The 26,193-nt window shown below is 47.6% G+C and overlaps 1 protein-coding gene across 1 annotated transcript in view; it reads right to left on the minus strand.

Annotated features, from left to right (window-relative positions):
- LOC137300638 (adenylate kinase isoenzyme 1-like) overlaps nucleotides 1–26,193 on the minus strand; it is a 119,237-nt gene that overhangs the window by 72,129 nt on the left and 20,915 nt on the right. The window contains exons 5-8 of the mRNA XM_067969849.1: nucleotides 24,532–24,704; nucleotides 22,883–22,996; nucleotides 21,026–21,217; nucleotides 4,745–4,829 (exon numbers count right to left, since the gene is read on the minus strand). Of these exons, the coding sequence (XP_067825950.1) occupies nucleotides 4,745–4,829; nucleotides 21,026–21,217; nucleotides 22,883–22,996; nucleotides 24,532–24,704 (564 nt within the window). The remainder of the gene's footprint in view (nucleotides 1–4,744; nucleotides 4,830–21,025; nucleotides 21,218–22,882; nucleotides 22,997–24,531; nucleotides 24,705–26,193) is intronic.

Raw genomic sequence — 26,193 nt, forward strand, 5'->3', positions numbered from 1 at the left:
TCACCCTGATGATGATTGAGGTTTGAGGGTGCAGGACGGAGAGAGAGAAAAGAAGAAAGGGAGACAGAAGTGGTGTAACCTCTGCCAGAGGTTAATCAAACTTTGTTGCAAACTTGTGACGAGCACAGCCTTATCTTAGGCCTCAGATTTTAAAGACGTAGCTGGCAATCAGGAGTGGGAACCTTGTCTGATTTGGGCCTCTCTAACCCAGGGGAGATGAGGCTAATTGTAGCAGCCCCCATCGTCACCCCGGTTGAAATGAGATAACTCAGCAGGGAGCTGGGATCACACTTTTGACCTTCCTGATCTCGCTGCCTCAGTTTGTTGGCATATTTACACTGATGACCTCTGCTTTGAGTTCACAGGAATTTAATTCAACCTTTACCTTCAATGGTCTTGGAGATGGTCTTGTGTTCAAATATCATGTGATTAGGTGTCGTGTAATTGGATGTCACATGATCAAATGTCACGTGATCAAGCCTCCAGGAATACATCCAATCGGATGTACCTTTATTTGGCCAATATCCGGGTAATTGTAGCATGCCTCATGGTTGAACGGAGAATCTTTGTCACTGTATTTCAGCTCATTCAAAACTCTGCTGCCCATATCCTAACTCACACCAAGTCCCTTTCACCCATCAGCCCTGTGCTCACTGACCTAATTTGGTTCCCGGTCTGGGAACGCCTCGATTTTAAAACTCTCAGCCTTGTGTTCAAATCCCTCCATGGCCTTGCTCCTCCCTATCTCTATAACCTCCTCCAGCCCTACAACCCTCCGAGATCTCTGCACTCCTCCAATTCTGGCCTCTTGCGCTACCCCGATTTTCAACGCTCCACCATTGACGGCCGTACCTTCAGCTCCCTAGGCCCTAAGCACTGGGACTCCTCTTCTAAACCTCTCTGCCTCTCATAAGAACATAAGAAATAGGAACAGGAGTAGGCCATATGGCCCCTCGAGTCTGCTCCGCCACTCAATAAGATCATGGCTGATCTTCTACCTCAACTCTGTTTTCCCACCCTATCCCCTTGTCCCTTGATTCCCTTCGTGTCCAAAAATCTATCAACCTCAGTTTTGAATATACTCAATGACTGAGCATCCACAGCCCTCTGGGGTAGAGATTTCCAAAGATTCACAACCCTCTGAGTGAAGAAATTTCTCCTCATCTCGGTCCTAAATGGCCGACCCCTTATCCTGAGACTATGACCCCTGGTTCTGGACTCTTCAGCCTGGGGAAACAGCCTCTCCGCATCTACCCAGTCAAGCCCTCTAAGAATTTTAATTTCTACCTCTCTCTCCTCCTTTAAGGCCCTTCTTTGACCAAGCTTCCTGTCCTACTATCTTGTTGTCAAATTTTGTTGGAACAGTAAACAGGTAGCAAGAACAAATAGCTTTACAATAATTATATACTTCACTGTGCTTCCTCTGGATTTGGATAACAATGCAAACCTGGACCTTGAAACACGGCCCCTGATTAAGCTCATGTGGTAAACTGTCTGACCTGTCCTATCTCTGATAACTTCAGAATGACTGCTGACTTGGAGGATGTCAGTTCAGAGAAACTCTTTCTTTGAAGATACATCAGAAGAAAGGACATTTTTAAAAACGTATCTCTCAAACTCAATTAGAGCTTCTAATCATAAATGTTTACCTTATCCACTTCTAATTGAGATAAACTTGTTGGCCCTTTCCTGGGGAACAAATTAATCCGTCCCAAAACACTTTCAATGACCCATGAGACGGGTCTCTTTTCAAAAACAATGGCAGCGCTAAATATTCGCACATCAAGGACTTCCTGGACTAACTTCATGCCTGCCATGTTCTCAGCCAGCCAGAACAAAAAAACCCAATAGCATAATACAAACAATAACAACTCGCTTTTAAAGTAGTAAAATGTTCCAAGATGCTTCGCAGGAGCGATTATCAGACAAAATTTGGCACCGAGCCACCTAAGGAGATACTAAGACAGGTGACCAAAAGCTTGGTCAAAGAAGAAGTTTTTAAGGAGCATCTTAAAGGAGGAGAGAGAGGTGGAGAGGCAGAAAGGTTTAGGGGGGGAATTCCTGAGCTTAGGGCCTAGGCAGCTGAAGGCACGGCCGCCAATGATGGGCGGGGGGGGGGGAAGGAAATCGGGGATGCGCAAGATGCCAGAATTGGAGGAGCGCAGAGTTCTCGGAGGGTTGTAGGGCTGGAGGAGGTTACAGAGATAGGGAGGGGCGAGAAGGTAGATTTAATGTGAAAGTGACGTGGATTGCTCCTCCATCACTCTCATACACCGGGAAATGGAGATGTGCCATCCACACTTGAGGACGTATAAATAAAACATTTTATTTTCCGTATACTGCATTTTTGTCACAGAGGGGGAAAAAAAATCCATTGTTTGCACTGTTTTGTTGCACTTAACGTTTATTTCAATATTTAGTTAGTTCGATGTCCCTTAACTGTGATCACAGCTTGAATCCTGAGCCGCCTGATAAATTCAAGATTGGTTCATTACTGTGATGCTGCCGACTGCACAGTTTAGTGACTCCATCTGCATTCGCTAATGAAGTGCTATCAGAGCAGTGTGCAGTGAGACTGTGTTATTTAAATAGGTTGCAGATGGTGGCAGATTCTGCCTGGATTGCAACTAACTGTCCTTTCCTACAGATTTCCTGCTCTCTCAATGCCTCCGACAGTGCAGCAAGCAATAAACACAGCAAATAAAAAGAATGACTCGGTATGTGGAGAGCGCTACTCATTGGCAGTGACAGCAGTACTTCAAAGCCACTCGGCACTCAGCAATAACTTACGTTTATACAGCGCCTGCGATATAGAAAAATGACCCCAGGTGCTCCACAGAAGCAAATGGGCACCATGCCAACGAAAGGCGATATTAGGAGGGGTGACCAAAAGCTTGGTCGAAGAGGTGGGTTTTAAGGAGGAGAGGGAAGCGGAGGGGCTTGGGCAGGAAATTCCAGGGCATGGGGCCCAGGCGGATGAAGGCTCGGCCACCCCAACGGTGGAGCAAAGGGAGGTGGGGAGGCACAGAAGGCCAACAGTCGGAGGAACCAGAGAGTTTTGGGGGTTGTAGGGCCGAGGGAGGTTACGGGGATAGGGAGGGACTCAGGCTAAACAAGGGATTTAAACATGAGAATGAGAATTTTAAATTGGAGGCGTTGGGGGACCGGGAGCCAATGTAGGTCAGCGAGGGCAGGGTGAATGGTGAGCGCAATTTGGTGCAGAATAGAATAGGGGTAGCAGAGTTTTGGATGAGCTGAAGTTTATGGAGGGGGGAGGATGGGAGGCCAGCCAGGAGAGCATTGGGATAATTGAGTCTGGAGGTGACAAAAGCATGGGTGAGGGTTTCAGCAGCAGATGGGCTGAGGTAAGGGGGGAGGTGGGCAGTGTTATGGTGGTAGAAGAGGATATGGGGTCGGAAGCTAAGCTGAGGGTTGAACAGGATGCCAAGGTTGCAGACTGTCTGGTTCATCCTGAGACAACTGCTATGGAGGGAGATGGAATCTGTGGCAAGTGTGTGAGATTGTGGCGGGGGCTGAAGATGATGGCTTTAGTCGTCCCAATGTTTCACTGAAGACTGGATGTCGCACTAACATTCTGATCACACAGAGGCTGTGGATGGGACGAGTGAGATGGTGGAGAGGGTGCCATGAGTGTACATGTGGAAGCTGACCCAACGCATGCAGATGATGTCCATTTATATTACGGTGCCAGCCGTGGCTCAGTGGTAGCACTCTCGCCTCTGAGTCATGAAGGTTGTGGGTTCGTAGTCCCACTCCAGAGACTTGACCACAAAAACCTAGGCCGGCACTCCAGTGCAGTACTGAGGGAGTGCTGCACCGTCGGAGGGGTCGCCTTTAGGATGAGACATTAAACCGAGGCCCGTCTGCCCGCTCAGGTTGACATAAAGCAGCCTTGACACTGCTCCAAGTCCTGTTGGCCCAGAGTGATTTCCATGCCCCATCCCAACTGGCTTGCGATAGTTATTGAGGTCAAGAGTACAGGTACTGTGGTTAACCAAGGATACATCAGTAATGCCTCAATAATGCACTGTCACAGCTTATAATGATGTCAGATAAATCGCACAATGCCTAATGGGAGAGAAAATACTCTATATCTCTGAAGCACACCGCTCTGTGCTGTGGGAATACGTTCTGCATACTTGTTGATACAGTGCTATCTGGCGCATACACAGATTATCCAACTACATATTTGCCAGGGAGTGCCCAGTAGTTACAGTGGAGTGATTGTACAGGCGAGTTTCATTCTTGGCACCTGCTCCCTGAATAGTCAGACCCAGGGGTTTGAAATCCATATTTCACTGAAAGTGTGAGCACAGGTGGATAAAGCCATAAAATGGCCAAAACAAATTTGGGAGTTTTATAAATAGGGACAAAGAGTAAAGAAAATCTCTAACTTTAGCTGTGTGTTCCACAGCCTCACAACCCACCGCGTAAAAAAAAAGGTTCTCCTGCTCTCCGTCCTAAACAGGTCAACAAGCATTGGAAAAAAGAAATCTCTAAAATTCTTAGATGTGAAAGGGTTACCGCACATCAGGCAGAGAAACCAAAACGATTCTGTTTGATTCATAGAGAAGAAAAAAACTTGTCTTCATTAAACGGTAGCTTGTTAACTAAGGAACTGCTTCCAAGAATCCTTTCCTGTTTGGTGCAGCAACACCCTTGGAGTTTCCTGTCTTATGGGTTAAAGAAAGATCATAGTGAAATTCCCAGAATTCTTTCCTACCGTCTCTTCCTGCTGCCAACAGTCTCTCCACAACCACAGAATTGATGTCACTGAATATTTCATCCTCTTCACGATCGGCATCCAGCTGGCTCGCAACAGGGGAAATAAGAAAGATAAAATGAATTTTCCGCATCGTAAGAGTCTAAGAGCATCCCCCTCCTGCCCTGGCTCAGTGGTAAATGCCCCACAAGAAGAACAAATTGCATTTATTTAGCGCCTTTACCATAGTAAAACAGTTGGAATGATTATCTGTAATCACCAGGTATTGTTCTCTGACTATAAATGTGAAAGGTTCGAGGATTTCCTGACATTCACCTGACGAAGGAGGAAGCCTCCGAAAGCTTGTGATTTTCAAATAAAATTGTTGGACTATAACTTGGTGTTGTAAGATTGTTTACATTTGTCAACCCCAGTCCATCACCGGCATCTCCACATCATAGTAAAACGGCACAAGGAACAATTATCAAACAAAATTTGACACCGAGCCACATGAGGAGATATTAGGACCGGTGACCAAACGCTTGGTCAAAGAGGTAGGTTTTAAGCTGCATCTTAAAGGAGGAGAGAGAGAGTTGGAGAGGTGAAGAGGGAGGGAATTCCAGAGCTTAGACGGCTGAAGGCACGGCCGACAATGGTGGGGCGAAGGGAGTGTGGGATGGACAAGAGTCCAGAATTAGAGGAATGCAGAGTTCTGGAAGGGTCGTAGGGTTGGGCGTAGTGTGATACCACGCCAGACAGACCAGGGAAGGTCCAGACACGAACCCTGGTCTGTGCTGAGTTAGCCGTCTCAGTCCAGCAACGAGTAGGAACACGACAATTGCCAGGCGAGGGTAGGAAAAGCCAGTCAGGCTTTCTGCCCCTGATTGCTGTCTGCTGACCCCTGCTGGAAAGTTATATGCGTGTGGATGTTGGATGATGATAGGTTTGTTTTGTCCTCCACAGTTGAATGGCCTGCCGACACTCACTGTCGAGGATACGATGTGGGTGGGGGGGGGGTACAAATTCGTCGGCAGCCCGGCGATGCGGCTGCAACGCGGGCTCGAACCAGGAAACCTGAGGCAGGCCTGAAATTGGCCTCGGGCCCCATTAATATTAATTGGGTGCCTGTTCGCGCCTCCTCAGGCACCTCTCCCATTTGGCCTGAAGGTTAAGTCCCAGGAGAGGGGGTGATCAGTATGCTGCGGAGACGGGGAAACACTTCTGATTCTCATGTCTCCACGGCAACAATTGTTTTGTATTTTATTAAAGAAAGGACTTACCTTTATGCAGCAGCCGCCCAGCGACCGCTTAAGAATCCCGAGTGGAACAGGCCTGGTTCCCGCGACATCGACTATCTGGGAGGGGGCCTAAAACAGGCGTTAGGCCTCTCATTTACATATGGGAGGGGGCCCAATGCCTGGTTTAGGCGGCCGCCGGAGACGCATGAGAAATGGCCCGACCCAAAATTGGGTTGGAATTGGCCCTCGTCGCACCCATTTTGCGCCCGTAAAACAGGCTCAACGAGGTCCAATTTCTATCCCAATGTTCCAGCACAGTATCAGGCCATTCAGCCCGTTAAGTTTGAGCTGGTGTTCTTCTGCACACAAAGCGCCTAATCTAATCCCACATGAACAGTTATGGCCGCATAAATTGGTCACTTGAGTGGAACTGTGCCACAGCAAGAGCTGGCACTTTCAGCAGAGGAGGGGAAAGGAAGGAAGGAAGGAAAATTGGAATTAAAAAGGCAAGAGGCTGACATGGGGCAGCAAAATTGGTTACAAGTTTTCTTCTTGTATGTCATCTTGTGATCATGTTTAAATTGCTCTGTTGGCTGAGATACCCGGAACTATCTCTGTTATTTGTGTTGATATAATTGAATGAGACAATGCCTGAGGAACAGTTTCTGAATGAATTCTTCAAACTGCAACTGGTGGACAATCAAAGGAACCTAAGGAAATGCCATAGAAACAATGGGGGGAGGGAAAAGTCAGCAATAGGGCAGATGCCACATCACAGGAGATGTTTATGTTTTTTTTTTATGTTTCTCATAAAAGGAACAAACCTTGATGTATTTTCGGGAAAGGCCTTTTTAAAGGAAACTCAAGAGAACAAACTAACGCTCACTTCTGCCATTGTTTACCTCAATAAAAGTCCACCAAGTTTATACTGCGAGTCGATCCTATCTCCGTCCTCACTCGCAGTCCCCTGATCCATTCTGGAAGCAACCGTCTTTGAGAGTATCTAGCCTTTGATTTAATCAGTGACACTGAGCCCTGGGTTAAACACGAGTCTCTCTCCACCAGCCGTTTCCCTCCCCTGCACTTGTCCATCAAACAGACCAGCTCAGTCATCTCTTTAAATATTATTGACAAATATCTGGCTGAGAATAGAGTTGGAAGCTGTAGTGATAGATCCGGACTAAGATGATCGATTGCTTCTCAGGACACAATAGCACCTGTGCTGCTGGAACCAAGCAACAGTCGCCTGTAGAAAGAGGAACTGACCGAGACCACATATTGCAGAAAGGGGACAGGGAGTAGATGGTTACTTGGCAGTTTTGTTTGATTAGCCTTTGGAAGATCGACATGAGTTGTGCAGAGTCTGTGATTGGACAGACTGTACATGGCATGTGATAGAAGTGGCGGTTGATGGGCTGAGTGGCCTTTTCTCATTCCATTATTCCTAACGTGCTGATAAACTTAGAGACACAGGGGGGCAATTTTAACCTAACTCGCTGGGGGGGGGGTGGGGGGGGTGGGTAACCCACGGGATTGGGTGGAACACAGGTTTTATACCCCGCCCAATATTGCTCTCCATTGACTTCGATTGCAAGCCATCCCGACTGGCGAGTTGGGTTAAAATAACTCCCATTATCAGCCATGCAAGTCAATATGCATCTTGTGGGGATGTTTAAAATCTTTTTGCCTTGTTAAAAAATCCATTGTGCGAAAGTGCCAGAACATCACAAGAGCATCGGTCACCTGAGTGATCTTAGCTCTCCAGCCTTCCCAAAAACGGTCGCAGCCTCCCCCAGCGTGAGGAGCGGCCACTTGGACGACATAGCACACTGTTTCTGGTGCGGAACTGTACCTCAGCATGAGTCGACTGCTTTCGGAACAGATTTGGGGAAAGAACGTTCCAAATATAACGCAGACGCAGGCTAACAAAAAAAATCTGCCTGTGAGAGAAATCGCAAAGCTAAACTGACCATCCACAGGTCGAGGCCTGGACGTGGCCCATGGGGGGAGGTGGATCGCTCCGACTGTCTGTCTCTCTTCCGCCGTCTCGTCCGTGCCCGGGTGGCCCTGGAGAAGGAGCACACGGTGCCTGCTGTGACCGGCGGGCACCGCAGGGGGCTGGAGTGTGTACTGGACAGCAGGGGGCTGGAGTGTGTACTGGACAGCAGGGGGCTGGAGTGTGTACTGGACAGCAGTAATATTATTATTGTTTAAGTTTAGAAGTTTCCTTTTTTTTTTATGGTTTTGTTCTTTATTAGTTGTGCCCCTTTAAAAGGGGGGGAAGGGGACACTTTTGTTTGATGATTCTGGGGCAATCCAGTATCTCCTTATGGCTTTATTTAGAAAAGGCAAATCTAAACTACAAATGGACGTTTCTCTAATCATTTTTATTACATTTCTTTTTGCGGTAGAGCAGCTGGTCCACTGCGTCACATCATGTTCTCCCCTGTCCCGCCAGCACTTGGGCAGATGTACTGCCAACTTCCCTGTGGCACTCGCTCAGAGCAGCAAAGACTGAGTGAATCCAGGACTAAATGAACAATAACTGGCCCTTAAAGGAAGATCATTCCGATCCAGCCTTCCTCATTAATCCGACAGCAACTTGCATTTATATAGCAGCATTAACGTAGTAAAACATCCCAAGGCGCTTCACAGGAGCGATTATCAAACAAAATTTGATACTGAGCCACATAAGGAGATATTAGGACAGCTGACCAAAAGCTTGGTCAAAGAGGGAGGTTTTAAGGAGCGTCTTAAAGGAGGAGAGAGAGGTAGAAACAGAGAGGTTTAGGGAGGGAATTCCAGACCTTAAGGCCTAGGCAGCTGAAGACACGGCCGCCAATGGTGAAGCGAAGAAAAACAGGGACGCACAAGAGGTCAGAATTGGAGGAGCGCAGAGATCTCGGTGGGTTGTAGGGCTGGAGGAGGTTACAGGGATAGGGAGGGGCGAGGGTCATGGAGGGATTTGAAAACACGTTTGAGAATTTTAAAATCGAGGCATTGCCGGACCGGGAGCCAATGTAGGTCAGCGAGCACAGGGGCGACGGGTGAACAGGCTACAGGCTCTTATCAGCCACTGCTGTAACCCTCGCAGGAGCAGTGTTTCAGAACCAGTCTCCACTGCTGTTACGATGGAGGAGCTGAGAATAAAGCATCATGGCATCTCCCAGGAAAGCGGGCGCAGACCCGCACCATGTGCTGCTGGTGACCATTAACAAAGTGGAAGCCCTTGGGATTCATGGAGGGCCGTGGGGTCGTGCGTAAAGAGCCCGCAGAGTGAGGTGAGGCACGCCAGCCTCCGCCAGGACTAATGCGGACCCTTCCGGTGGGGGACCAGGCCCGGGAAGCGGCCTGGAATCCTGAAGAAAGCAACCTGTCTTTAGGTAAATCTGAGAACAGGCCAAGGCTGAGCACTGCGGGCCCCAGGGGCAGGCGGGTGCCAGAGACCTGTCCAAAGTGACACTTGTGCCAGGTTTGCTTTGTTAAACTATTTCAATTGCATATCCTTCCACTGACCCCATGAACTCTGGCAGGGTCAGAGCTGAGAGGGGGGAGGGGCACAGTGGGTTGCGATCCAGTCCCAGAGGACTCTTGGCCCATATATCACTAAATTAAATACTGAAACTGATAAGACGTTTAGTAAACCAGGGAGCGTTTATGAATCCTCATACAACAGCACTGCACTTTATTCAATTGATATTTAGATTTAACATCACTGCATCAGCAAACTGCCAGGGTTGAAGTGACATCTTGTTAAACCACTCAAATATAGCTATCGTGATTTACTGTTTTATCAGAACCCCCTTTGATGTGTTCCTGCCTTGTAACAAACTCCTGAGTTTGTTCAGACAACTTTAACACTCCTATACATGATGCTTAGTGACAACTTTCATCTTAACACAGAGACAATAGGGGGTAATTTGACTTTGGATTACATCTCACCGATTTACATCTCTCCCGATTTACATCTCACCGATTTACATCTCACCTCTGAGAATGCAACATTCCCTCAGAACTGCACTAAATTTAATTTTAGAGGAGGTAATTTTTATTTCTGCCTTGCAGTGGGTTTGGCCGCCTGATTTGGAGCCACCATTTTCATGCTGTTTCTGAAACTGGATACGGTAACAAATTTTAAAAATCTTTTGGCTCCAAGAAATACTCGCTGCACCATCGAGAATCGTGGAGGTTGCTGGGAGCTGAACTGAGCCGAAGCGATAATTGTGAAATTGTGCAAAAAAAAAAACCCAGCAGCACCAATCTAGAGGTCTTGAATTTCAATTAAAAACAGGAGCTACTGTTTGATGAAGAAATCCAATCGGGAATTCAGGAGAAACTTCTTCACCCAGAGAGTGGTTAGAATGTGGAACTCGCTACCACAAGGAGTAGTTGAGGCGAACAGTGTAGATGCATTTAAGGGGAAGCGAGATAAACACATGAGGGAGAAAGGAATAGAAGGATGTTCTGATGAAGTAGGGCGAGAGGAGGCTCGTGTGGAGCATAAATACCAGCATAGACCCAGTTGGGCCGAACGGCCTGTTTCTGTGCTGTAAATTCGATGTAATTTTGTGCGATACATCTCTCCCATTGACTTCAATGGAAATGAAAATCAGGAGAGATGAATAGCGGGCAGCTGGTCCCATATCGCCTCTTTCACACTACTGCCTAAAGTCAAATTGGCCCCCAATATTACCACATGTAACGCTGCCAGAAAGCAGAAGTCTACCTACAGACTCACACAGCATGCAGGGAGCAGCACAGATATTGCATTTCTCTAATGGGTAAACCTACTTAATCCTTTTATTGGTAAAAGCAAATTAAATTGGAGACGCATGCAGACAAACAACATCTACTGGCTTTAGGATTTCCAGGCAATCTACTGAAAATGATTACACAATAAAACCTGCCGTGAATGAGATAGTTGCTAATTGTTCAATGAGACAGTCACCATATGTCAACAAGGAGCGTATAATGGCTGTCAGGAAATAAATCAAAAGCGGAATAAAATTATACCCAAACAACAGGTACCTGGTCAGGGATTTAATGGGAGTGATTCACTAGTTGCCTTAAACTGTGACACTGAAGTCTGAATGGTTTGTGATAGGAGCAGGCTGCTAACAGAGCGGTAAACACCAATTCAAAAGAGAACTGGGCTGATCCCTGATTCAACAGAGGGTAAAGGTTCAGGATAGAAAAAGGTGAAAGAATGGTTTAATGGAACAACCCAGATGGGCTGAGCAGAGTTCGTTCATCCTATACAACTAATTATAAATTTTAAAGAGTTGTTTCTCCCCCATCCCTAATTTTCTTCTCTTTTCCTCCCGTTCGTCCCTCAAGGTGCCGATTCTTTCGAAAAGGCGGACAGGAAAAGACCGGCTGGTCCATCCAGCCTGTCCCAACAATCGTGACGCAACTGCGCATCGTGACTCCCAGTGTCCCCTCCCACTTGTAGTCATGTAATCTTCTGGGCGAGGTAAACAAAACAGATTTTTAAAAAAAAACCCTGGGCCAATGCAAGGAAAAAAAATCTGGAAAACCCCTCTCCGACCGCTGAGGGAATCAAAACATGTTCCTGGAGATTATGGTGACCATGAGGTACGTACCCAAAGTCCCATCTACCGATTGCACACGGTGATATTAGCCACAGTAAGGAACTCGCCCAGCTCCTCTTTGAACCTCTGCAGCGAATCTGCAGTGTCTATATGAGCAGGTAACTCGTTCCAAGTGTCGACAATCCTCTGAGTAGATAAAAACCTCCCGACGTCTAACCGGCATGGGCTCGATGGGCCGAATGGCCTCCTTCTGCGCTGTAACCATTCCATGATTCTAGTCCTACGCTGGCAAAGCTTCTACGCATAACCCCTCGGTTTTCCCGAATGTAGTACCTTGCCTGAGGTATGGTGCCAGGTCCAACACAGCAGCCCTCTGGTATCTCGCACAAATGGCCAGGCTTTATCAGGTGAGCCTCAAACATGGGCTATTCAACCGCATGTGACTCCCAACCCTGCCCTCGCCCACTCTCCACACACCAGCACTTTCCAGCAGCAGTCACTGGCCAATTGTTCTGCCCTCCCCTAAAAGACTGGCGAGCGAACCTGGGATCTTCCTGCTCTGTACAGCTCAGAACCACCTGCTGAACCACGAGAGGAGGTGGCATTTCATGACCCACAGGATGGGTAAACGTGATTGGAACTATTGGCACACGGTAAACACTGTTGGGCCGAATGGCCTGTTTCTGTGTTGTAACCTCTATGTATTTCCAAGTATAAAGCTGGACAGCTCCATCAATTACTGCACCCCTTCCAGTGAAGCTTGGTCCATTTGGAATTATTCACAGGTCTGAATTGGCTCCAGATGGAAGTACAATGGTTGGCTCTCAGGTGTAGAGAGATGAACTTGCACCTCTGTATGCCCCAATATCCCACCACTGTTGCATGCACACACACAAAGGGACTTTTTGAATGCTGTTCACACCTTGGATGTCCTGTGTTAAGTTTCTCATTGTTACCGTAGATAAATGGATGGTGAGGGTGAGACTTCTGGTTGTGGCTGAAGACATGGGAACAAAGGTGATAATAGTCAACTTGGCTCAGTTGGTAGCTCTCTTGTTTTTGAGTCAGAAGGTTGTGGGTTTAATCTTCCTGAGGTTTGCCACGATCCAACTGATAGCAGAACAGGCTCAAAGGGCTGAATGGCCTACTCCTGTTCCTATGATAACTGATGGAGTGTCAGGAGGTGCTCTTCTTGTGATAAGATGGAAAATCAAGGCCTTGTCTGCCTGTTCCTGTGGTTCAGGTGATTATTCAAGGTAAAGAGTTCTCCTGGTGTCCTGTCCAACATTGCACCCTCAACCAACACCATCAAAAATAGATCAACTGGTCATTCACCTCACTATGTTTGCGGGATCTTGCTGTGTACAAAATTCGAAAGCATGTGTCTGTAGAGCAGCAGTCATTACACTTTAAATTAATTCATTATACGTGAAGCGCTTTGGGGTGTTCATGGGAGGTGTGATAAATGAAAGTCTTTATTTCTTTCAAATTAAGAACCAGAAACAAAGATGTCTTTAAATGGAGTTGAGGGACAGAAGAGACGACTTCAGATTCTGCTGCTCTGATGAGGGAACCTGTACATTTTATAGATGTCTAGTGGGAGGAGGGGGCTTATATCTACTTTTCACGCTGTCAGTGGGCTAATTGGTCATGGGTGGTTGCTGGGTCTCTTCCGTCCCAGGACATTGGGTTGGTGTATGATTGCTGCTTGTGCAACTGTAACTATATCTTACTAGGTGTCAGCCTTGGTCCAGTTGGTAGCACGCTCGCCTCTGAATCAGAAGGTTTGTGGGTTCAAGTCCCACTCCAGAGGTCTGAGCACAAAATCTCGGCTGGCACTCCGGTGCAGTACTGAGGAAGGGCTGTGCTGTCGGAGATACTGCCTCTCGGATGAGACGTTAAACCGAGGCCCTCTCAGGTGGATGTAAAAGATTCCATGGCGCTATTTCGAAGAAGAGCAGGGAAGTTCTTCCTGGTGTCCTGGGCAATATTTATCCTTCAACCAACACCTAAAACAGATTATCTGGTCATTTATCTTATCGCTGTTTGTGGGATCTTGCTGTGCGCAAATTGGCTGCCGCGTTTCCTACATTACAACAGTGACTACACTTCAAAACGCGCTTCATTGGCTGTAAAACACTTTGGGACGTCCTGAGGTCGTGAAAGGCGCTAAAGAAATGCAAGTCTTTCTCTTAATTCATTATGTGGAGATGCCGGTGATGGACTGGGGTTGACAATTGTTAACAATTTTACAACACCAAGTTATAGTCCAGCAATTTTATTTGAAATTCATAAGCTTTCGGAGGCTTCCTCCTTCCACAACATTCACCTGAGGAAGGAGGAAGCCTCCGAAAGCTTCTTAATTCATTAGTGGAATCATGTTGTTTCAAGTGGGGGGTGTGGGGGGTTGGGTGGGTGAATATGTGTCAATGCTCTCTAGCCTTTGAGAGTTGTCAACCTGTGGAGTGAGCAAAGTGAGGTGATGGGCTGACACACGAGGAGACAACCCCCCTTACCACTGGCTTGTTACGCAATGCTGTAACAGCAATTTGAGTCCAATTTCTTTTTTTTTTACAGGTAAAATGGAGCTAATCAATTCCTGGCATTGTCTGCCTTTGAATCATATCCTGGAAGCTTTCGAGAAAAAAAAAATCTCCACAACCTCCTCTCCCTAGCAACCAGAGTCCGAGCTTACACAATCATCCGATGTGGTGAAGGATGAACGATTCTTCCTGACAACAAGAACAAGTAGGTAAGACACAAAGTGTCAACGAGGTGAACACTTCTAAGGTTTCAAGATGGGTTGCTGTTGTGTGATAATGTTAATTGGATGAATCATTCAGACATCTGACTGAAGGCTGGAAACAATATACACTAAGATATCTTCAGCTGGCTTGAGAGGAGTGTTCCTGTTGTAGCTTTTTGTCTCTGTACAATCTGTACAACTCCCCCACCATTTTGTGAAAAAAAAAACACCTTCTTTCTGAAGACATCTTTTGCCCGTTGCAAAGCCTCCTGGTCTTCAATTGAATCTTGTCGATTGTGGCCCTCCATTTTCTTGACGGTTTTAACTCCTTCCTCCTCCTGAAGGCGCTGGCTCCTGCTGGCCTACAATTCCAGAGACGGCAACATTTTCCCAGTATCCCTGGGGTAAAAGTTCCATGCCCGAGCTCACGGCACATTCTGGCTGTGCCTATCTCAGAATGGCGCAGTCCCAGACTGTGATTCCACTCCCCCCCCCCCCACTCACCGTTAATCACGGCCTGGAATGGTCCTGGCCGGTGCTGAGAGGGCAGACACACAACGTTTGCCCCATTAGAGCTGGTTTTCATCGCTGATTTCAAAACCCGTTCGGAACTTTTTCCAGGTGTTTTCCAGATTCTATTTTTAGCATCAAAAAAAAATCAGGGTGGGGGCGGGAAGGGAAATTCGAATGCAAAAAAACCCCCCAGGTAAGTTCAGAGAAAATCCTTTTACAAAAACATCTGCATTTATTTGAAAGAGTTCTAAAACTCAAGAAAACAAGTCAGGGACTAATGCTGACGAAAGGTCATCAACCTGAAACATTAACTCCACTGAGGGAGCTAGCACGGGCACAGACGCAATGGGCTGAAAGGCCTCCTTCTACCTATGGTTTCTATGATGGGTAGGCTCAGGAACCAATGTTCGCCACAATGCTGTGCCTCCCACCAGAGTCTAGTTGACGCTCAATTGAGGAGTTATCGTGCCGATCACAGTCACTCCTGGCATTTTGCTAAATTTGCAAACTCGGGTAATGTAGTCCCTGCTTTCTCTCTAACTCGGTGGAGTTGGCTTGGACTGAATTACTAAGCAATCGGTCAGGACTTCCATTTTCAGATGGGTTTACGATGGTTCCGAGTTTGTCGTGATTTCGAAGAATGATATTTGAAGAGTGCCACAGCTGAAATTCTCTTTGGCCTCCTGGGATGGGTTTGTTCTGGAGTCCCCAAACTAACGGCCTCAGTTGTCAGGAACTCTTGTCAGAAAAGGATGTTAGTCGTCCAGGTAACTTATAGCATCCACCGCCATGGTCTGTAACAGAATGGACTAGCATTTTGTGTAGTTTAGGTAATCTATTAACTACAACACGGCCAGATGATACATAGGGGGTTAAATTGGATAAGGCATGAAACCGGGCGCAGGTACCATGATCTGCGATTAACCTGCGCCTGGTGTTTCCATCACTGGCCTCAGCACTGACCTCAGCCAAGTGTTAAAAACCATTGTTGACACGAGGATTCAAGGACATTTGCACTTTCCACCAGCAGAGGGAGCCTGAATCTCTTAAAGGCAGGCTGTCTCCCTGACAGCCAGCCAAAATCTCTTAAAGGTAGCCGGCACCTGTAATTTGCTAAAAGTAACAGTCTGCTGTCTGCATGGAGCCTGAACGGAGATCAGACATCGCACACGTAAAATACAGATGCAGGTCCCGTCCCTATGTTTACACACTGTTGAGTTATTTTAATTGTAAACAATTTTACAACACCAAGTTATAGTCCAGCAATTTTATTTTAAATTCACAAGCTTTCGGAGGCTTCCTCCTTCGTCAGGTGAACGATGTGAAAATGAAATCCTCGAAATGAAATCGCATTTATAATTCACAGAACAATGCTTGGTGAGTACAGACAGTTTTTTCAACTGCCCGTTGCCAAGGCAATCAGTGTGCAGACAGACAGGTGTTACCTGCCAGGTCTCACAGAATATACAAATCACCAAAAAAAAACAACAAACAAAAAAAAGAGATAGATTAAAACATTGAATAAAGGTTGCGCACTACTAAATCCCACATCCTCCAATCAGCATGCCAGACCTCACCAATCTGCCGATCTGAGTTGTACTAGGCCTGTGAGAGAGCGTGCACCAAGGTTCTCAGATGATGAACTAGAGGCCTTGGTGCAAGAGGTGGACAGAAGGAGGGACATCCTATATCTGCAATGGGGAGAGGAGGTGGGCAAGAGGCCCTCCAGGCATAAGCTCAAAAGAAAGTGGGAGGCAGCAGGGGACGAAGTCAATGCCAGGCGCACAGCATCATGGACATGGATGCAGTGCAGAAAGAAGTTCAATGCTTTGACATGAGTGGTCAAGGTGAGTGAGGTCAACTGTCAAGTGGCGGCTCCTACCAACTGCACCACGCACTACACCCCCCATCCCCCACATACCAATAAACTCTTTCCATCAGTACTCAACTCTTCCAATCAGATGCTTCCTCTCACCATTACACATTATCACTGTTGCAAGCCACCCACCCACAATGGCAGCTATTCAACCATGACAGGCACATCACCCAGTCACACATCCCGCTTTCTTGCAGGAGAAGGTGGCGCATAACAGGAGGCAGCAAGTGGCAGTGGCATTTAGCCCCTCGAGCTTGTTCCGCCATTCAATGAGATCATGGTTGATCTGTGACCTAATTCCATATCCCTTAATACCCTTGGTTCACAGAAATTTATCAATCTCAGATTTAAAATTCACAAGTGAGTTAGTATCAACCGCTGTTTGCAGAAGAGCATTCCAGACATCTCCCAACCTTTGAGTGTAGAAGCGTTTCCTCATTTCACTGCTGCATGTCCTGGCTCGAAATGTTAGGCAATGATCCCTCGTCCTAGTATTTTGGAGACCCCCAAAACCAGTTACAAATGCATTCGCATCCAGAAGCAATAATTCAGCAACCAACCTGTAAATCCTGCATGGTCCCTTTAAAAAGCGCTGGGGGGGGAGGTGGGGGGTGGAGGGGGGGTCCTCCAGGAACACTAAGGCATATTTAGATGATCACAGTTAAGACAGTGTTGAGTGGAGTGTTAAGTGTCAAAATGGTGTATATCACTTTAAATCAGCGTTGCACAATGATCAAATGCACTTTCTCCCTACTTTACATGAGGCCGGCATTCGTTACTTGCGCATGCGCTAAACCCTTTACCAAGATGGCGTCCGGCGGATGTGCGTGCGCATCCAAGACGCCATCTTGGATCTCCGGGAGGCCGCGTAGCACCGAAACAACGGGTGCTAGACCGCCCAATTTAGTGCCCGTAGCCTCTTAGTCAAATTCATTCCTTCTCACGACCTCAAAAGTGGAACTCTTTACGTCTCTCAGTCTTTCCTTCCTCCTGCAATCTACAGATCGTTAAGCCTCAAGTTTGACATCAAGTTCCCGATTTCCCCTCAGCTTCTCTTTTACTCTGTTCAACTTTGGTGCTGCCCTGCACTATGGGCTTTGGCATTCCACCTTTCTCTATTTATATATATATAAAAAAAATCTCATAAAACCAGCTGATACTTGCTGGGAGCGCAGAGGAGTTGGACAATGTGGTTCCATTGGGCAAGCTTGGAGATTTCCTGTTGTAAAATGAATGTATCAGAAGCCTTCATAGAATGTTACAGCACAGAAGGAGGCCATTCGGCCCATCAGGCCTGTGCTGGAAGCCTTGGTTCAATATTTTACATCTGAACTTCCACACACGAGGGACTCTGCTCCAGGTGACAAGGTAGGGTTCTCAGTGGGATGAGGAGCGTTATCTGAAGCTTGTATTCATAGAGTGATGCAGAACTTACAGCGCAGAAACAGGAAATTCGGTCCAACTGGTCCATGCCGGTGTCTGTGCTCCGCACGAGCATAAACAGATGGTTTAATTGCATCGCCCTGAAACACTGAGGTGCAGCTACACAACTCTCGTATTCCTGCTATAATGGTGTACGGCGAACGGCCCTATCGGGGTCTGGCTCAAATTTGTCACCCTTTCTAAATACAGATACTATGTGATGAAAAGATCCCTCGTTTTTTTTTTAAATTGGGAAACCTCGACAAGGAGTCAACCTCCCTGCCATTGCCATAGGGCACCGAGGCTGGATAGAGTAGGAGAGATGAGGTAAAGCAGGAAGTAGTGGTTAGGTAATGTCACGCCTGGGTTTTAAACCTGGCTCCGCACCTGAAACACTAACCTCCAGAGTGTTTCCGGCATTTTAATACTTTTGTTTCTGGGTTTTAAAAAGCCTGTAGATTGTAAAAGGAACAAAAGTCTGAGGGAGGGAAAGAGTGGCACCTTTCTGAAGTCCAGCGAAAGAAGGAGTTGGATTCGGAAACTGTGTAATGAGTCTTCACTTCAAAATAGCGAGGACGCAGGGAGGAGGAAGAGCATAGAAGTTTACAACATGGAAACAGGCCCTTCGGCCCAACATGTCCATGTCGCCCAGTTTATACCACTAAGCTAGTCCCAATTGCCTGCACTTGGCCCATATCCCTCTATACCCATCTTACCCATGCAACTGTCCAAATGCTTTTTAAAAGACAAAATTGTACCCGCCTCTACTACTGCCTCTGGCAGCTCGTTCCAGACACTCACCACCCTTTGAGTGAAAAAATTGCCCCTCTGGACCCTTTTGTATCTCTCCCCTCTCACCTTAAATCTATGCCCCCTCGTTATAGACTCCCCTACCTTTGGGAAAAGCATAAAGGAGGGCATGTTTGGAGCTCAGGGGTAATGAGGGAAGTTCAGGTGAACAACGGTCGTACCAGTAGGAATAATACAGAGCGAGGGAGAGATACATGAAAGGGCGTTATGGGAGGCGGGATTAGAAGCTGGAGGTGAAAGAATATTGGCCTGTGAGAGTTGAATTCATAGCTGCTTGAAGTGGAAGAGTTGGAAGCAGAGACGAATCCTCAGCTGTGGCACTTGTACAAACAGGCAGTGACTGAGGAGAATCTGTTCAACGTCAGGAACAAAGGCCTTTTATTCATCATCTGCCGAATGATGGAGAGACGAGTGGTGCTTTTCGATATTTTTAAATCACAGCTTAATGAGCCATTAAAGACAGGCCGGCAGCAGAATCATCCAGCATTTTCTGCACAGAACACAAGGGTGTTGAGCAGTTGGGTCTTGTTAAGGGGATACCATTAGCACGGACCGATTTAAGATCCCTTCCCTTCAAATGTCACAGCCCAGACTTCGATTTGGTTGCTGAATTATTGCTCCTACTGTCGCTCCAGTAAGGATCAGGCGGAAAATGGCAGGGGCCCAGTTGCAACAAGTCCCCACCGTTTCCGGAATCTTCCAGTCGGTTTTATAAGAGTCGCAATCATTGCCTGCCCCTTGCAAGGCCAATGACGTCAGGGGTCACGGGGGGGGGTGACCCCAGGGGAGGGGCGGGGAATCCCTGCGCTGAACCAGAGACGACAACACCAAGAGGAGCGAGGTGTACAGAACAAGAGGGCATAGCCTTAAAATCAGAGCTAGGCCGTTCAGGGGCGATGTCAGGAAGCACTTCTTCACACAAGGGGTGGTGAAAATCTGGAACACTCTCTCCCCCCCCCCAGAAAAAAAGCTGTTGAGGCTGGGGGTCAATTGAAAACTTCAAAACTGAGATTGATAGATTTTTGTTAGGTAAGGGTTACGGACCCATGGCAGATAGATGGAGTTAAGATACAGATCAGCCATGATCTAATTGAATGGCGGAACAGGCTCGAGGGGCTGAATGGCCTCCTCCTGTTCCTATATACTGGTCTCCAGAGGGGTACGTCTGGATCCCACTGGGGGTGCTCCTTAGCCCCCCACCCCCACCACCAAAAGACTAGAGAGTTTATTTTTAACAAGGGGCCGAGGGGATGTTTAAAGGTTTTAGGGGTTTTAGAGGCCGGCTTGGGCAAATATCCCACCTTCGCCCACCCCAGCCCTCCGATGGCAGGCAGGCACTGGATTTTCCGGAACGAAAACCGGACAGTAATTGTTGGCTTTTCACTGCTGCATTTTGAAAGTAGCCTGTGCGGACACGTCAGCTGATGTGTTTTGCGCGTGAGTGATTGGGTCTGTTCCTCACCTGCGTGTAGCCTTTCTAAAGAATACCCCGCTCTGACCTGGCTCGGGGCTGCGCAAAGGCTGGCAATAGAAAAAAAAAGGAAAGAACTTGCATTTATATAGCGCCTTTCACATCCTTAGCATGTCCCGAAGCACTTCACTGCCGGTGAATTACTTTTGAAGTGTAGTCGCTCTTTTTTTTGTAGTCAAACTCAGTAACCAATTTACACGCAGCCAGGTCCCACATAACAGCAATGAGATAAATGACCAGATAACCTATTTTAGTGATGTTGGTTGGGGGATAAATATTGGCCAGGACACTGGGGAGAACTGCCCTGCTTCAAACAGTGCCATGAGATCTTTTGTGTCTTCGGGAGCAGGTGGATGGGGTCTATGGTTTAATACCAGATCCAAAAGACGGCACCTTCGACAGTGCAGCACTCCCTCAGTGCGGCACTGAAGCGTCAGCCTAGATTATGCGCTCCCCACAACCTCCTGACTCAGAGGCCAGAGTGCTGCCCACTCCGTCAAGCCTGACACTAAAGTAATTACCTAAGTTGACTGTTCTAAAAAGGAGTTAACCTTTGCAGAGAGTTTTGTTCATGAATGAATATTTGACAAAGGATAATAAACTAAGAGCGGGCTGCAAACAAAGGAATGCAAAAACCTAAGGACACAGTGTGCAGTTACCCACGGCGACCTTACCCGAACAATGAGCTCCTTCTCCTGGTAATACTTCACGATCAGGTTGATGTTTTGTTTGAAGGTCTCGACCCTCCTTTCGATGGCGTGACTGTTGTCATCCAGCCTCCCCTGCTGCACCGCTCGCTTCTCCAGGCGTTGTCGTAACCGGTGATTGGAGCAGGCCAGCAGGAGCACCAAGTCTGGAGAGCCAATCTGTATCAATCAGACACAAAAGGGAAGAGGACACAACTCCTGAAGGAAGGGCAATATTCCAAGGTCATCACCTGACTAATTATGGAGAAGATCAAAAGCCTGTGACAAGACGGCGAACGCTGAGAAGGGTTTTAAGGAAAATTCAACAGCTTTCGTACATAATGGGATCCAAGACCGCACTTGTTAACGGCCTCCAGTGTGTTGGAAAGTGAGCTGCCAGCACATGTTGCTTTAACTCAGGGACATGGGTTCAAATCCAATCCAGATTGATGGGTTGAACATCTCACTGCTGTCTGTACAGAGTCTAGCCAACTGGGTTTGGGAGACAGTCTCAACCCTCCCTCGTTGGTGAGTGTGAATGAATCCACAGCACGACACTACCCACAATGAGGCAGACGCTGAGAGGCCTCTGGGTGACTGATGTGGGAGAAAGGGAAATTTTCCTCGGGTACAGTAGGGGGCGCTCTTCTGACTTTCCATTTAAGGCATGTTCTTGGGCAAACAACCAGGGCGTGAATTTGGACTCGGGCGGGGACACAAAACACACAGTATCACATCAGTCGCCTGTTACACACCTCGCTCGATATTCAGTCACGTTGACTTCAATATCTGAGTATCAGGTGTGTCACATAACGATTGGCCAATGCGACTCCGTCTGTTTTGCATCCTCGACCGTGTCCAATTTCAACCCTAGTATTTATAGAACATCTTTACCGTACAAAATGTCCCAAACTGCTCTACCTGGTTGGGGGGTGGGGTGGTGGTAATAAAAATAAAAATGTTTTTTTTTTTGGAAGGTTTTTAAGGTGGAGAAAGAAGTGGAGAGGCAGAGGGGTTTAGGGAGAGAGTTCCAGACAGCAAGGCTAAGGCAGCTGAAGGCTTTGCTACCAATGGTGGGGCAGAGTGCAGTCAGAGCACCCAAGTGGGGCAGAAAGGGACATAAGTTTGGAGGAGGTTGTAGAAGTCGGGTGGGACGAGGTAATGAAGGGGTTTGAAGATAAGGGTGAGAATTTTAAATTCAATACAACGGGGGACTGAGAGCCAGTGCCAGTCAGTGAGGATGGGAGTGATGGACGAGCAGAACTCAGGCGGAGGAGGAGATGCTGGCAAGAAGGGCATTGGAGAGGTCGAGCCTAGGGTGCAGAGGGGGTGATATTTTGCATCTAACCTGCACTACAGCTGACCTTTTTTTGATTCATTCATGGGATGTGGGCGTCGCTGGCGAGGTCAGTATTTATTGCCCATCCCTAATTGCCCTTGAGAAGGTGGCGGTGAGCCGCCTTCTTGAACCGCTGCAGTCCGTGTGGTGAAGGTTCTCCCACAGTGCTGTTAGGAAGGGAGTTCCAGGATTTTGACCCAGCGACGATGAAGGAACGGCGATATATTTCCAAGTCGGGGCGGTCTGTGACTTGGATGGGGAACGTGCAGGTGGTGTTGTTCCCATGTGCTGGCCAGCACAGGTGGTGCGAGATTGGCCCAGTGGCCATTCCCGGGGAGACGGTTCAGCCTCCCTCCCAATGCACCATTGTTCAGGTCAGGAGTTTAGCGGAGTGACCTCGTTTCCTCCCGCCCCTCATTCCAACATGCAGCGTCGCCATGCGGTAAAGATTAGCACTGAATGAGGCGGTGGTCTGCGGACCAGAGAAATGCACTGACAGCCCTCACCTGTTCTTCAAATGTGAAGGCCTGGCTGATCTCCTTGGGAAATCCGTCTACAATGAAGCCTTTTGCGTCCGGGTGCTGCATAAACTGATGCTTTAGCTCCTCAATGGCCGTTTCCTGAGACGGTATAAAGAAAGTCACATTTTAGAGTGTTTGGCGCATTTCTGGGGGTGGGGGAGATGGAGAAATCGTTCTCATACCTTGGCTTCCAGCTTTTCAAACCCAGATATCTTCTGAAAGTTGGCCAGTGCCAGATTTTCAATGAAACCACCCCACCAAGTTCATAGGACTATTTCACTCATGCTAAGCAGCGTGGGTAAGAACTGCCGGCATTCAAGAGAGAGAACAAACCCATTTTGAGTGCAAGCTAAAGACAATAGCGTGAAGCATGCTCAGAAGGAGTGAAGTCTCGCACATTTGGGAATCAAAACTCTCATTTATCTGACTCCCAGTTGTCAGCCATGGCTCAGTGGTAGCACTCTCACCTTTGAGTCAGAAGGTCATGGGTTCAAGTCCCAGTCCAGAGACTTGAGCACGTAATCCAGGCCGACATTCCCAGTGCAGTACAGAGGGACTGTTGGCCTGTCGGAGGTGTCGTCTTTCGGAAGAGGCGTTAAACTGAGGCCCCGTCTGCCCTCTCAGGTGGCACTATTCAAACAAGAGCAGGGGAATTCTCCCTGGTGTCCTGGCCAATCTTTATCCCTCAACTAACATCATAAAAAACAGATAATTTGGTCATTATCTCATTGCTGTTTGTGGGATCTTGCTGTGCATAAATTGGCTGCCATGTTTCCTGCATTACAACAGTGACTACACTTCAAAAGTTCTTCATTGGCTGTGAAACACTCTGGGACATCCTGAGCTTGTAAAAGGCTTGCATAAATGTGTTAGACTCGAATTTTTAACTGCTGACAAAGTTAAAGTATATTTTGCCAGTCCAACAAATGCAAGATCTTTCTTTCATTTATTTAAATGTTGTGCAGATGTTTGAGAATAAATTACTCTGATTTTGAACTACCCATTCTTTGGCCTGAAAATTCACCTTAATCCAATAAGCCCAAATTCAGAGAAATAATTAACAATAATTATTAGAAGCCATTGGGACTCTACTCATTGGAGTTCAGAAGAATGAGAGGCGATCTTATTGAAACATATAAGATTGTGAAGGGGCTTGATCGGGTGGATGCGGTAAGGATGTTCCCAAGGATGGGTGAAACTAGAACTAGGGGGCATAATCTTAGAATAAGGGGCTGCTCTTTCAAAACTGAGATGAGGAGAAACTTCTTCACTCAGAGGGTAGTAGGTCTGTGGAATTTGCTGCCCCAGGAAGCTGTGGAAGCTACATCATTAAATAAATTTAAAACAGAAATAGACAGTTTCCTAGAAGTAAAGGGAATTAGGGGTTACGGGGAGCGGGCAGGAAATTGGACATGAATTTAGATTTGAGGTTAGGATCAGATCAGCCATGATCTTACTGAATGGCGGAACAGGCTTGAGGGGCCGATTGGCCTACTCCTGCTCCTATTGCTTATGTTCTTATTCCTTTTCCTGCTCAGGCACCCACCCTAGTTTGTAAAGATTTTATTTGGATGTACATTGTATATTTTTCCCCTTCTGTTCATGTCTGCTCCGTGCTCGGTCCAATCCCTTACCGGAGGTGCCAGTTCCCCATTGGCGATGATCTGTGCGATGAGCTCCCACTTCCGATCGCTGGTCGCGTGGTGCAGCATCTGTCGACGTAAGATCTCTCCCACTGAAATGGACTCAAATCCGTATCGCCTGGCCATCTTCGCGCTCTGCGTTCCCTTCCCGCTGCCAGGACCACCTGCGGAGGGGCAGAGTTCACAACAGGTTAGCAGTAAAGATCAGAGCAATGCAAACTGGTCCCAGTGCATTTACGCTCAATGTTGCAGAAGTGTGGGGGGAAGGGGAACGGGCAAGGGACAAGGGAAAGGGGGGTGGGAGACGGGAGAAGGGGAAAGGGAAAGAGGGAAGAGGGAAGGGAGAAGGGGATGAGGAGGGGGGAGGGCAAGGGGGATGGGAGAAAGGAGAATGGAGAAGGGGGAATAGGGGAAGGGGGAATAGGGGAAGGGGGAATAGGGGAAGGGGGAATAGGGGAAGGGGGAATAGGGGAAGGGGGAATAGGGGAAGGGGGAATAGGGGAATAGGGGAAGGGGGAATAGGGGAAGGGGGAATAGGGGAAGGGGGAATAGGGGAAGGGGGAATAGGGGAAGGGGGAATAGGGGAAGGGGGAATAGGGGAAGGGGGAATAGGGAATAGGGGAAGGGGGATAGGGGAAGGGGGATAGGGGAAGGGGAATAGGGGAAGGGGAATAGGGGAAGGGGAATAGGGGAAGGGGAATAGGGGAAGGGGGATAGGGGAAGGGGAAGGAGAAAGGGAGAAGGTGAAAGGGAGAAGGTGAAAGGGAGAAGGTGAAAGGGAGAAGGTGAAAGGGAGAAGGTGAAAGGGAGAAGGTAGGGAGTTCCAGGATTTTGATCCAGCGACAATGAAGGAAGGGCGATATCTGTCCGTATCGGGATGGTGTGTGACTGGAAGGGTAAATTGGAGGTGATGGTGTTCCCATGCACCTACTGCCCTTGACCCACCCCATTTCCTGCATTACAACAGTGACTACACTTCAAAAGTACTTCATTGGCTGTAAAGCACTTTGGGACATCCTGAGGTCGTGAAAGGCGCTATATAAATGCAAGTTATTTCATTCACTTGTCATTCGACGCCAGTAAAAATCAACCCTGCACTGCCTCCTTCTCCGCTATCCTACAGCCCTTGGTGGCCCGCTGCCCCGTCCTAACTATACATCAGAGTGAAAGGCAGCCGTTATTCTTCTATCCACTCTTTAAAATTTAGTTCTTAAATCGAGAGGCTGGGTGGGAGGATCCCACCAAGGTTGAAGAGAGTAGGGCAGAAGATGAGGTAAATCAGGAAGTAGTGGTTAGCTGACGTCAAGCTTGGGTCTTAAAAGCCTGTGGATTGTAAGAGGAAGCTGAGACTGGGCGTCATTTAAATTAAACTTCAATTCTTTTTTTTAATATATAAGTTGATTATTCAGATCCACCATGTCTCCTTTACTTTCATTGTCAATCTTTCCTCCTCTTCTCTTTTGAAGAAGTGACTCCTTGTTCCACAGGTGCCAGTCTCCCCGGGCCCCAATCCCTCAGTACCTTGCTCAAGAGGCCATTTTGTATCTGTGAACCTGGACAGCAGTGAGACCCGATTTTAACCCAACCCGCCCGGCAGGAACGAGGTTCAAGGCCTGTTTAACACCCCGCCTGATTCTACGGGTGTAAAGGGGG

The sequence above is a fragment of the Heptranchias perlo genome, chromosome 31, assembly GCF_035084215.1.
Source record: "Heptranchias perlo isolate sHepPer1 chromosome 31, sHepPer1.hap1, whole genome shotgun sequence".
NCBI classification, from domain to species: domain Eukaryota; kingdom Metazoa; phylum Chordata; class Chondrichthyes; order Hexanchiformes; family Hexanchidae; genus Heptranchias; species Heptranchias perlo.